Source organism: Pelobates fuscus, chromosome 10 (assembly GCF_036172605.1).
Source record: "Pelobates fuscus isolate aPelFus1 chromosome 10, aPelFus1.pri, whole genome shotgun sequence".
Lineage (NCBI taxonomy): Eukaryota > Metazoa > Chordata > Amphibia > Anura > Pelobatidae > Pelobates > Pelobates fuscus.
Genome location: NC_086326.1, coordinates 66,193,744 through 66,207,553, shown reverse-complemented (window position 1 = coordinate 66,207,553; position 13,810 = coordinate 66,193,744). Strand labels below are relative to the sequence as shown.

Sequence of the window (13,810 nt, the reverse complement as noted above, 5' to 3'; positions counted from 1 at the left end):
GGGCCCCAGGCACGCGAACGGCTTATCGAGCTTCATGGAGATCGTGGTCTGGTTGGTGCATGGAACGGGCAGTGGATCCCGTATCTGCCCCTCTACATCTGATCCTGGAGTTCCTCACGTTCCTGTTTGACTCGGGCAAGGCGTACCGCACGATCAACCTGTCTCGCTCGGCTATTTCGGCCGGACACAGGGGTTTGGATGGTTCCCCTGTCGGCAGACATCCTTTCGTATGTCGCCTTCTCAAGGGCATTCGCCTTGCACGTCCTCCTCGGCCTCGTTTCTCTGCCTTTTGGGATGTCAACGTGATGTTGCAGTTCCTCTCATCATGGTACCCTAACCATGAATTGACTTTGAAACGGTTGTCATCCAAGCTGGTGATGTTACTCTGTTTGATCTCTTGCAAGAGGGTCTCTGACGTCAGGGCCCTGGATTGGGACGCCGTTGCATTCACCCCAGAAGGTGTTACTTTTGACATATCCAGGAGGACGAAGTCTGCATCCAAGTCGTTTACTTACCCGAGGTTTTCTGGTTGTCCGGCACTCTGCCCAGTGGATTGCGTCAAAGTTTATCTGGATGCTACACATTCCCTTCGCTCCGCTGATCTACATGATTTGTTCTTATCTTTTAAGTCACCTCACCGGCCAGTTTCGACACCTACTCTGGCACGTTGGGTGCGTTGGCTACTATCTTCTGCAGGTATAGACGCCTCATTCTGTGCGGGGCGCGATGGCTTCGAAAGCATCCTCAGTCGGATGTCGTCTAGAAGACATTATGCGAGCGGCGGACTGGTCCAGGGAATCGACCTTTCGAGATTTCTATTTCAGACCAATTGAACACATCGCATCTCGAGTAGTGGCACAGCTTTGAACTTGCATAATATGAGCCTCCGTGTCTTTAATAAAATTCCCAGATTTTACTAGTAACATGACGTAAAGTCATGATTTTATTAAAGACACGGAGGCGAGTATTATTCCCGCCCACCCTCCCGGTGTGGATTCTGGGAAATGAGATGCTTCGGTGCTATTCAGGTATGTTTTTCAATTAGGTCTGTATTTATATCATGTATTTATATCATGTATTTGCATCATGTTTTGGATGATCTTGACCATTTTATGCTGGATCCTATTTTATATATTTTCTATTTCAGAATACAGTTTTTTGTATGGCTCCTCACGGTTATGTTTGGTAAGTCTACAGTTTTGAGTTTGGAAATTACCATATTTTTCTATCTTTTTTAGCTTGAAGTTTTCGTATTGTTTCCCGTTTCCTGTTTGGATCAAGTGGGACATCGTTATCTTACCTGGTCTTCGGTTTTCGCAAGAAAGAGGGGGATTGTGGGAGACACAGGACTTATATAGCTACTTCCTCTGTTATGTGATTGGCTGACTGTTATGCCTGTTCAGTTTTTTCTTTCATTTTGACAATATTTATATTCCTCTATCTTTGCTGCTGAGGAAATAAAGAAAGAGTTATGCATAATACTCGCCTCCGTGTCTTTAATAAAATCATGACTTTACGTCATGTTACTAGTAAAATCTGGGAATTTAGGTGACAATATTGTTCCTTTAATCAGTAGAGAATATCCAGAGAAATGGATACAAATTAACAGCAGTTTTATAATACTTTACAATGTATCCAGTGACTTATCTAGTCTTTATTTTTCAGTGCCAACAGGAACACTGGTAAAAGGGATATGTCACTGCCTTTTAACTAGATTGTGAAAGCCGAGTATGATGTATGGCGTTATTCACCAGTTCTTGTGACATGTTCCAGAATATATCTCTGCTTGATAGATAAAATAACCCTTGCAAATGTTTCCTACGTCAACATAGGCCCAATTACGGGGTCGGACCACGCATCACTTACGGGGTCTTTAAATATCTCCTACCTGGCTCGTGGATTGGGTATATGGCTAATGAATGAAGCATTGCTAGATCGCACAGACAATCTCACTAAACTGAAAACTCATATTTCAAATTTTTGAAGAACACGACACTTGTACTACATCTATAAAGACACAGTGGTTAGCACACGGCATATTGATACAATCATGCTAAAAGCTATAGAATCTGTCAAAACAATTCAGATTTACATTACTTGTTTAGGTCACTTCAACTCAGAGGCGGCTCTCTAATTAGGCGATTTAGGCGGCCGCCTAAGGCCTCGCGCTTGCTGGGGCCTCGCGGCCGCCTAACTCGCCTTAGGGCAGACTGAACGGTCGGATCTTCGGTCCATGACCGAGGATCCGACAGTGAGATGGGGCCCGGCGGCTTGCCCAGTATGCCGCCGGGTGGCCCCTCCACATGGTCTGCCCTCAGATCTGCAGCTCCGCCGAGTGCAGAGCTGCAGATCAAATGTGGTTCTCGCGAGCACACAGAGCGTTGCCGCGGGTTACCATGGCAACGCTCTGATAGGCACTCGCGAGAACAAGGTCTGCAGCTCTCGCGGAGCTGCAGACGGAACAGTTATCCCACCGGACCACCAGGGTCAAAAATAAGGTATTTAATTGTGTGGAGGCTTGTCACAGCCTCCACACACACTGCCCTCCCACCCCCCACTGCCCTGCCCCAACACTGCCCTCCCACTGCCCTGTCCCCAACACTGCCCTCCCACCCCACTGCCCCAACACTGCACTCCCACCTCCACTGCTCTCCCACCCCCCACTGCCCTGTCCCAACACTGCCCTCCCACTGCCCTGTCCCCAACACTGCCCTCCCACCCCACTGCCCCATCACTGCCCTCCCACCCCCCACTGCCCTGCCCCAACACTGCCCTCCCACCCCCACTGCCCTGCCCTCCCACTGCCCTGTCCTCAATACTGCCCTACCTACCCCACTGCCACAACACTGCCCTCCCACCCCCCACTGCCCTGCCTCAACACTGCCCTCCCACCCCCACTGCCCTCCCACTGCCCTGTCCCCAACACTGCCCTCCCACCCCCACTGCCCTGTCCCCAACACTGCCCTCCCACCCCACTGCCCTGCCCTCCCACTGCCCTCCCCCAACACTGCCCTGCCCCAACACTGCCCTCCCACTGCCCTGTCCCCAACACTGCCCTCCCACCCCACTGCCCCAACACTGCACTCCCACCTCCACTGCCCTCCCACCCCCCACTGCCCTGTCCCATCACTGCCCTCCCACCCCCACTGCCCTGCCCCAACACTGCCCTCCCACCCCCACTGCCATCCCACTGCCCTGTCCCCAACACTGCCCTGTCCCCAACACTGCCCTCCCACCCCACTGCCCTGCCCTCCCACTGCCCTCCCCCAACACTGCCCTGCCCCAACACTGCCCTCCCACTGCTCTGTCCTCAACACTGTCCTCCCACCCCACTGCCCCAACACTGCCCTCCCACCCCACTGCCCCAACACTGCCCTCCCACCCCACTGCCCCAACACTGCCCTCCCACCCCCCACTGCCCTGCTCCAACACTGCCCTCCCACCACCACTGCCCCAACACTGCCCTCCCACCCCCACTGCCCTTCCACCCCCCACTGCCCTGCCCCAACACTGCCCTCCCACTGCCCTCCCTACCCCACTGCCCCCCCACCCCCACTGCCTCAACACTGCCCTCCCACCCCCCACTGCCCTGCCTCAACACTGCCCTCACACTGCCCTCCCCCAACACTGCCCTCCCACCCCCCACTGCCCTGCTACAACACTGCCCTCCCACTGCCCTGTCCTCAACACTGCCCTCCCAACCCACTGCCCCAACACTGCCCTCCCACCCCCCACTGCCCTGCCCCAACAGTGCCCTCCCACCCCCACTGCCCCAACACTGCCCTCCCACCCCCACTGCTCTCCCCCAACACTGCCCTCCCACCCCCACTGCCCTGTCCCCAACACTGCCCTCCCACCCCCACTGCCCCATCACTGCCCTCCCACCCCCCACTGCCCTGCCCTAACACTGCCCTCCCACCTCCACTGCCCCAACACTGCCCTCCCACCTCCACTGCCCCAACACTGCCCTCCCACCCCCACTGCCCTGTCCCCAACACTGCCATCCCACCCCCACACTGCCCTGCAACCCACATACCCTGCCCCCCACACACACTGCACCCATGTTGCCCTGCCACCCACACTGCCCTGCCCACCACGTACACTGCACCTACGTTTCCCTACCAGCCACATACCCTGCCCCCACATACACTGCCCTCACACGCCCTGCCCCCCACACTGACCACCACATACACTGCCCCCCACACTGACCACCACATACACTGCCCCCATACTGACCACCACATACACTGCCCCCCACACTCACAACCACATACCCTACCCCAACACTGACCACCGCATACACTGCCACCCACACTGACGACCACACTGACAACCACATACCCTGCCCCCACACTGACGACCACACTGACAACCACATACCCTGCCCCTCACACTGACCACCACATACACTGCCCCCCACATCCCCTCACCCCCACACTGTCCCCCATATACCCTGACCCCCACACTGACCACCACATACACTGCCCCCCACACTGACCAACACAGAAACTGTCCCCCACATTGACCACCAAATACCCTGCCCCCCAGAATGAACACCACATACCCTGACCCCCACACTGCACCCCACATACCCTGCCCCCCACACTGACCATCACATACCCTGCCCCCCACACTGTCTCCCACACATTCTGCCTCCTCCACTGACTCAATCATCCCACACTGTCATACACACTGTCTCTCACACACTCTGCCCCCACACAGTTTCTCACACAAAATGCCACCTCCACTGTCTTCCACACACTTTGCCACCCACACGGTCACACACCCTTCCCCCCTACACTGTCGTACACACTGCCCCCTCATGCTGTCGCACACCCTGCCCTCTCTACACTGTGTCCCACACACCTTGCCCTCCCACACTGTTACACACCCTGACCCCCCACACTGTCACACACTGTCACCATCCTCCACACTGCCACCCCACACTGTCATCTTCCTCCTCACTATCACCCACTCACACCCTGCCCCCTAAACTGTCACATTCCTCTACACTGCTCCCTCACCCTGTTACCCTTTCACACACTTGCACCCCATATTGTCAGCCCCCAACACTGTCACTGCACACACTGTCACCCTTTTCAACACTGCCTCCCACACTCTCACCTACCCACCGTCACAATTCCACACACATACAGCCACCCCCACACTGTCACCCCCCACATGCTGTCATGCCCCCTTCACCCAGCCTCGCTCACATTAACCTCTCCTAATCTTGTTGCTCTCACCCTCTCCATCCATACCACAATTACCGGCCCTCGCTCTTCCACAATCACCCTATCACATTAACTTCTCCTATCCTGTCACTCATCCTGCCTAGACATGCCACACTCACCCTGTCACATAACCCTCCCTCATCCTGTCACTCTCACCTACCCTCGCCCTGGTACACTTTCTCCTTCAACCGTGCCACACTCACCCCAACAGTGAATAAAGAGAGTAAACAGCAGCTCATTATACACACGATGCAATCCCTATATTTTTTTTTTTACTATGAGTGTTAGTGGGGGCCTCTTGTTTGACTTTCGCCTAAGGCCTCATAAAGTCTAAAGCCGCCACTGCTTCAACTATCATTGAATCCAGTATCATTTCAAGGGCTGTTTGCCTCAGACTCTAGTTATTTATAGATACAATTTAAACTCCCTATAGATAAGGGGTCTCTATTCTGTTAAACTTTAATTATTATCTTTACTATTATTCAAAGGGGCGGAGTTTTATGATGGCACAATTTTATAATGTAAATGGGAGTGAATCTCCTTAGTCTATGTGCCGAACTGTCAGCTACAAATGGACAGTTTTCAATAGGGGAATGTCACGACTTCCCTTCATTCTCTCAATATTCCGGCGGCATCTCTTGGTCATAGCCGCCTGAACGCACACATGCGCTATGGCAGGGGGCGGTTCACAACCTAGGAACTCCGGTCGCGTCTCCCAGGCAACCATAGACGCTGGGAGGCATGCACGACCGTTCAACGCCACAGAACATATTATGAGGCAGTCACTCCCCATGGCAACCTCGGATGATAGACAGCCCCATACACCAATAGGGTGTTATGGAAGCTTGTCAAAGTAGGTGGGCTTTCAAATCGGCACCCTATTTAAACCTAGACAAGCTGAGCCTTCATTGCTAAGTTGTTCTGTGCTACTTCCTTATTACGTGTTACTTGTTTTACTGAATACCTGTTACCTGACATTTGATTGCCTCGCCGTTTCTGTACCTCTGCTGTGTGGATTTTGACCTTGGGTTGCCTGACTTTGCCCTATTGAATTTGTTTGTCTTTTGTTTGTTATTGTTTTTGCAACTAAAATGTAATCTAGAATAAGAATAACATATATTATTTACACAGACATACTAATGTTTAAACACATTTATAATGTGTTTAGACAGTAAGGTACATTACTGTGAGTATTATTGCTGAGTGAATCTGTTATACACTCAGACACCAACAATGGAAGTCCTAGAAAAGAGGGACATTAGGATAGAAAAGAAGGGCCCAAACTAGGGACTGTTCCTCCTAAATACAGGAGGTATGAGTAACTTGGTTAAAAACAGTATTAAATAGGATAAAATGAAAGACAAAGTGCAACCTTGCAATTAAAAAGAAATAGTGAATGTATTGTTAGCACATAACATTATTTGTTAAGAACAAGAAAAATCATACTTTTGCAGAAATTCAGATTTTAATTTTACTTCTTCATCTTTTGCAGATTTAGAGTGTAATTTTAATAATGTAATAATGAAAGTTAAAAAAAATGTAGACAAAAATCTTTGAAAGAGAAACATTCTCCAGGTTGGCTATAGTCACAGTTGTATTTTTACACTAAATGTTGCCATTTGGATTTCAGTTTACTACAATTAAATTAGCAATTTCATTAAAATGTTAAGGCCAAAATAAACAGATTGAAAACAGAACTTTGTTTTATTGAGTTTATATTTTTAAATTTAACTATGGTGGCCTAAAATTTGAAATTCACTTTGAATTCTTGACTATTCACACTTTAACGGAACGCGTTAAGAACTATAGCCACTTAAGCACCCACTACAGCACACAAGGCTAGGAGTTCCCAATGTAAGTAGTCATAGATTTGTAACTGTTTGACCTCTTACTTGGGGCAGAGGGGTTCTGCTCCCTGCTACTCTCCTTTTGCTGAGAGAGAGAAGCTCCTGATAGGAGCTTCCGTTAGCTCTTCTGAGCCAAGTCGTGCAATGAATCACTTGATTGCTCTCAGCCAATGAGCTAAACCCAGGGCCGGCGCTACCATAAGGCGGCACAAGCGGCCGCCTTAGGGCGCACGGACCCGAGGGGTGCAAAAATGTCTGAGTGACCGGCAGGAGCACGGAGAACTCCGCTCCCGCCGGTCAATTTCTGCAGCAATCTGCCCAGGAAACTTGCAGCCACTGAGGAAAGGGGGCGGAACAACGAGGAGCGACCGCGGCGAATATCTTCCTAAGCTACAGGCTGCTGGGATATGTGACATCATATCCCGGCGGCCAACTGCTGTGGAGAGAGGAGGGAAGCTACAACAGTGCAGCGGGACCTATAAGCAACTATAAGAAACAGTAAGTGTGTGTAAGAGTTAGTGTGTGTGTTAGAGCCAGTGTGTGTGTCTGTGTAAGAGTTAGTGTGTGTGTGTTAGAGCCAGTGTGTGTCTGTGTAAGAGTTAGTGTGTGTGTTAGAGCCAGTGTGTGTGTCTGTGTAAGAGTTAGTGTGTGTGTGAGAGCCAGTGTGTGTGTGTGTGTGTGTAAGAGTTAGTATGTGTTAGTGTGTGTTAGAGCCAGTGTGTGCATGTAAGAGTTAGTGTGTGTGTGTGTTAGAGCCAGTGTGTGTCTGTGTAAGAGTTAGTGTGTGTGTGTGTCTGTGTGTATAAGAGTTAGTTAGTGTGTGTGTGAGAGACTGTGTGTTACAGCCAGTGACTGTGTATTAGCAGTGTGTGTAAGAGACTGTGTGTGTCTGTTAGAACCAGTGAGTGTGCATACGCAGTGTGTGTGTGTGTGTGTAAGCAGTATGTGTGTAATGGTCAGTGTGTGTGTGTGTGTGTGTGTTAGAGCCAGTGAGTGTGTATAAGCAGTGCAAGTGTGTAAGAGACTGTGTGTGTTTGTGTGTAAGCAGTATGTGTGTAATGGTCAGTGTGTGTGTGTGTGTCTGTTAGAGCCAGTGAGTGTGTATAAGCAGTGCAGGTGTGTAAGAGACTGTGTGTGTGTGTGTGTGTGTGTAAGCAGTATGTGTGTAATGGTCAGTGTGTGTGTGTCTGTTAGAGCCAGTGAGTGTGTATAAGCAGTGCAAGTGTGTAAGAGACTGTGTGTGTGTGTGTGTATGTGTAAGCAGTGTGTGTGTGTGTAAGCAGTATGTGTGTAACGGTCAGTGTGTGTATGTGTATGTGTATGAGCGAGTGAGTGTGTGACGCAAGGGGGTAAAGAAAAGTGGGACGAAGACACAAAACACATCAAAAAGAATGCCAGACAGGGGATACAATATACAAAAAGGGAAAACAAGAGAAAAAGGTAGTAAACTGCACAAAAGGGGCAAAAAAATGGGTAAGAAGGGCAAAAGTGGGAATATTAGACAGACAGGTGAAGATAAATTTTGGGGGCAGCAAAATGTGTCTTCGCCTGTGTAGACAGAAGTCCTTGCACCGGCCCTGGCTAAACCTTGCACTGCCAGACTTAGCTCAGACAGGGATCAGTGCCGGGGCACCCCAGGTACGATGTCATACCATTACCAAAAGGTTTGACTACTGTCACAGTGGTTCTGGTGCTCTGAATGTTTATTTAATAAATAGCACTGTCAGATTTGCATACACAGTAACAAAGGTTTGCTGCCTATGCATTTGAAAGGGCATTGTAGGCTGACATACGCCCAAATGCATTAGTACACAATGAAGCCAACACACAGGATGTGTAGAGAAGCCGTCAATTAATGTTTCTGAATTTATTTACTTTTTTCCTCATTTCCTTCCTGTCTTTCTTACCAAATTGACTCTTCACGTTGCAAAAATATCTTCTGTTTCATGCAACAGGTCTTCAATTATGTAATCAAAAAACAACAACAAGCAAGCTACTGCAAAAGAGTAGACATGTCACCTCTAGTGGTCACGCAACATAAACATTTCGAACACAACATTTAGGCTTATTCTATAGATGATAACTCTCGACAGCAAAAAAAAAACCTGTAACATTACAGGTCCACCGATAAAAATTAAAACACTTCAAGAATGACAAGGTGAAGTTCATATACATAACCAACCAGGGTTTTCATTCTTCATAAATATATCATTACTGCAGTGTTTTCACACCCAGAATGACACTCTAATTACATACAATATGCTCCTAAATTAATACACACTGATCCGCTACACACAAACAACTGCATCCACACACTTAAAAGGACCCTTTACGCATCATGACAACTCCAGTTTAAAGAAAAAAAAAAAAAAAGAGAGACTCGGAAGGAAGAGAGGTTGTCAGAGGGAGAAACTAATGAAGAAAAGAAGAGTGTCTGAAGGGAGATATGGGATGCATAAATGTCGTTTTAAAGTGAACCTGTTTGGAAAGTTTGGATAAATTGCCCCAATACATTGAATACATCATATAACACAGAGATAGATATATAATAATAAATGTATTTAATGTAAAATTTAGAGAAATAATCCCCTTGCCCCGTTCCAGCCCTGCCATGTCCTTAGATTTGTGGGAGTTTATCTTCTTTTAACACCCACCTCCAATCCGCTTACACCCCACCCATTCTCTTCTATAACTTGCCCTGCTTGGGGACAGTTCTGAGTGATGCGGTTCCTATGCTCCCTAGTTAGCACTAAGAGCATCCGCTAGAAAGTGTCCATACCAACCACAGCGCATGCACTGTAGTTACTATATGTGGAGAGCAGAAGGTCTGTCTGTGTGAGGTATTTTCTGCTCTCCCTTGTCATAGTCTATGCAGAAAAATGGAATGAGAGGTGGGAGAAAGACCTATTTTTAAATAGGTTTTTCTTTCAAACTATAAATATGCTAGCACAAATGTATTTATAGTATTGAGAAATGGGGTAGGGCTGCGCCAACAGAAAATAATAGATAAATAAAATAAAATAGTCCAATAAAGTCTCTCTTAGAGCAGCAATATATGATGGGATATAGACGGGTAGACTTTTGAATAGAAGTAGGTGCGTCCTAGTGTCTCAGGGTGTTTATATGAAAAACAAGGAGACCGGGGCAGCCAGTAGTGCAATATGTCTAAAATTCAGAGGGTAAAATAATAGTAGGGGGTGAAAAACTCACATTTAAAAGAGCTATGGCCAGCTCTAGTGTGAATGGCGTGCAGTGATATGATCCTTGCTTATAGGATATGTGAAAGGAGTGCGTTTGTCAACACCGTCTGGTCATCCAAGGCTCCACAGGGGATTAAAAAAAAGGCGACGATAGTGTTCTCAATTGGATAAAAGTAACTACAATAATACTTACAAGTATAGAGCAGAAACACTGCCTCTATTAGTAAAGCCTTGGTGGTATGATCCCCACCTGGGATTTCTTTAAGTGCAGGGGCAACAGTAAAAAGCCAGGAAAGTAAAAATAGTAAAAGTGCATAAAAATACAATAAAAAGAGAATTGGCACAGTAAGTAACCAAAAACTTTTAATTGATCTTAAAGGGGCACTATAGTAACCTGAACAACTTTAGCCTAATGAAGCAGTTTTGGTGTAAAGAACATGCCCCTGCAGCCTCACCTCGCAATCCTCTGCCATTTAGGAGTTAAATCCCTTTTTTTATGAACCCTAGTCACACCTCCCTGCATGTGACTTGCACAGCCTTCCATAAACACTTCCTGTAAAGAGAGCCCTATTTAGGCTTTCTTTATTGCAAGTTATGTTTAATTAAGATTTTCTTATCCCCTGCTATGTTAATAGCTTGCTAGACCCTGCAAGAGCCTCCTGTATGTGATTAAAGTTCAATTTAGAGATTGAGATACAATTATTTAAGGTAAATTACATCTGTTTAAAAGTGAAATCAGTTTTTTTCCATGCAGGCTGTGTCAATCATAGCCAGGGGAGGTGTGGCTAGGGCTGCATAAACAGAAACAAAGTGATTTAACTCCTAAATGACAGTGAATTGAGCAGTGAAATTGCAGGGGAATTATCTAAACACTAAAACTGCTTTATTTAGCTAAAGTAATTTAGGTGACTATAGTGTTCCTTTAAAATACACAATATAAAATAACCATTACGCGTTTCACCAATATGGCTTTCTCTAATGGAGTAGTATTGTATGGTTTGTTTTTTTAAAGAGTATAAAATTCTATTTAGCATGGCTGATACACTCTAAAGCTCTGTCAAAGTTGGATAGTACAATGCAAACATGAAAAAGTCCTGCACCGAAAAAAAAAAACTGTCTCAGATTCTGCACAACTTCTTGGAACACATCGTCAATCAACTGTGTTTGGCCTTACTATAAACAGTAACACAAACCAAATTAATAGAAGCTATATCTGTAACAGAGATAAGTACATATACGCGCCCATCGTGTTTATCTAGTATCATGTACAAAAAACAAAACAAAAAAAACAACCACATTAAACTGCATTAAGATAAATTTAACAAGATTTCCATATTTGAGAAGCTTGTTCAGTATTGCTTCTGGTACATAAGCTGGATGGACTTCCTAAACAGCAGGGTTTGGTTCATTGACAACCTACTTAAACCTAAGTTGTTTGCAATTTTATTTTCAATTCACCATTATTCCCTGTTTAGCAAATAAACCCCTAGTTATTTACTAAACAGGGACATGTCGGGACAAAGCAGACTTTTTTTTTTACATGTCCGCTATATCGGCCTAAAATTTAGAGTTTGCTAGAGAATTCAAGACAATTTCCACTTCAGAAAATAACCCTGTGAGATGAGAACAAGACATTTGGTCATATAGCATGGTATTTAACCATAGAAGTTTTAAAATGGGTGTGACCACAGCAACCAAAGTAAGCCAGGAAATGCCCCCCCCCCCCCCCCCCAAAAAAAAAAGCATTTACATAAATGTATGCAATAGCATGCAATAGCAATAATGCACACAAAAGATTAATATATGTAACCATTTTGCATTCAATAATAAAGACTGTTTTTATAGTTAATATATTATATATATATATATGAACACACACTAACGCACGTATAATTTTTGGGTTTTTATCTAGACAGGCCACACACATTCTCAGTCAGTTGTTCCCTCTAGATGTTTTGACTACATCTCCCATAATGCTCTTACAGCTGGCAAAGCATCAAGGGAGATGTAGTTCACAGCATCTGGAATGCTCAAGTGTGTCTACCGTTGCAATATATAGTATATATTGCATTTTTTTCTTACTAAACCAAAGTATTAGTTTCCATGAATTGCCAGGGAATCCGAGATCTTATGCAAAATAAATGCTACATATTTAAGGGACACACTTTAAGGTGACTTATATTGACTTGTGTGACTAGATATAGGTAATATTGCTGTATCACGTACGATCTGTTAGTTGATTATTTTAGCAAATAACCCTACAAGTACATATTCAAAGTCCACCATAAACGTGAAATTCACTTAGAATTTTATTATTATTATTATTGCCATTTATATAGCGCCAACAGATTCCGTAGCGCTTTACAATATTATGAGAGGGGGATTTAACTATAAATAGGACAATTACAAAGAACTTACGGAAACAATAGGTTGAAGAGGACCCTGCTCAATCGAGTTTACATGCTATAGGAGGTGGGGTGTAAAACACATTAGGACAGGAATTTCCAGTCAAATAAGGTGGGTTGCCCTTTAGGAGAGAGCGAGAGACAGGTATGTGAGGTAGAGGTTACTCTGGGAGGCCATAAGCTTTCTTAAAGAGATGGGTTTTCTCTCAGTAACCCTGTTAGTTTAGTATTCTTGGCTGTCTCACTTGCATGCTTTGTTGTATTTGACAGCTTGGATACATAGTTTTTTTTTTTTTTTTAAATGTTTGCATAACACAGCAACAACTATAGGGCAGACGGTCTCTCACAAGTTATGTAAAGTTGGAATCGGCTTGATTTTCAATAAACTTTTTAGCATCAGTGACAAACAGCTGTTAGCAAAAACAATCACACGGACTTACCACTGTAAGAAGAATAACCAAGAGAGTCCTCATGTTTTACGTTTTAGCAGAGTTCCATCGATGATGTCTGTACATGACAAACAGAAAAAAGAATGTTGTTTTTTTTCACTTCTTGTCTCGGCCCAAAGGAGGAGTCTACTCTACTGTCAAGAAATGAAATGACAGGGAATTTCCAGGAAGTTAAGCTATCTTAAACCTTTGCTAGCATGTACTTGTTGTTTGTGAGGTTTCTAAGCAAATGGGTAGCTAGGGCATGATGGGAAGGAGTTTGGGGGTATTTGACCTAAAATAGTTTTATTACAGGTTATTACAGGTTAGCAGAAAGTTAGTGATTTCAATATGTAACTTGAAACTAAACTATTGCTTCTATTTTTTTTTTCTTCCTCACACACTGATTCAGTTTGCTGAAACTGCTAGTTAAGGGTGGACATTTCCAGCATGGGTCTGAGAAAAAAAAAATTATTTTTATTTTTATGTAATTATTTATTCATTTAATTTTTTTTTTTTTTAATACAATATTTATTAAAACTACCTTTAAATCCACGCATATTATATTTTCTTATAAACACCTTCAGGAATTATAAAAAAAAAAAACAATGTCCCGCTGCTTGCAATAGATGCTTTAGCACCTCTGTGAAAATATGCCCAAACGAATGGTAGAAAACAGGGGTACCCAAAAAAGTA

At 45.3% G+C, this 13,810-nt stretch overlaps 1 protein-coding gene across 1 annotated transcript in view; it reads right to left on the bottom strand.

Moving 5' to 3' along the window:
- The window catches only part of FAS (Fas cell surface death receptor), a 70,002-nt gene extending 56,742 nt beyond the window's left edge, over positions 1-13,260 (bottom strand). Inside the window, exon 1 of the mRNA XM_063433831.1 lies at positions 13,127-13,260. Coding sequence (XP_063289901.1) covers positions 13,127-13,159 — 33 coding nt within the window. The 5' untranslated portion in view covers positions 13,160-13,260. The remainder of the gene's footprint in view (positions 1-13,126) is intronic.
- Between the last annotated feature and the right edge of the window lie 550 nt (positions 13,261-13,810).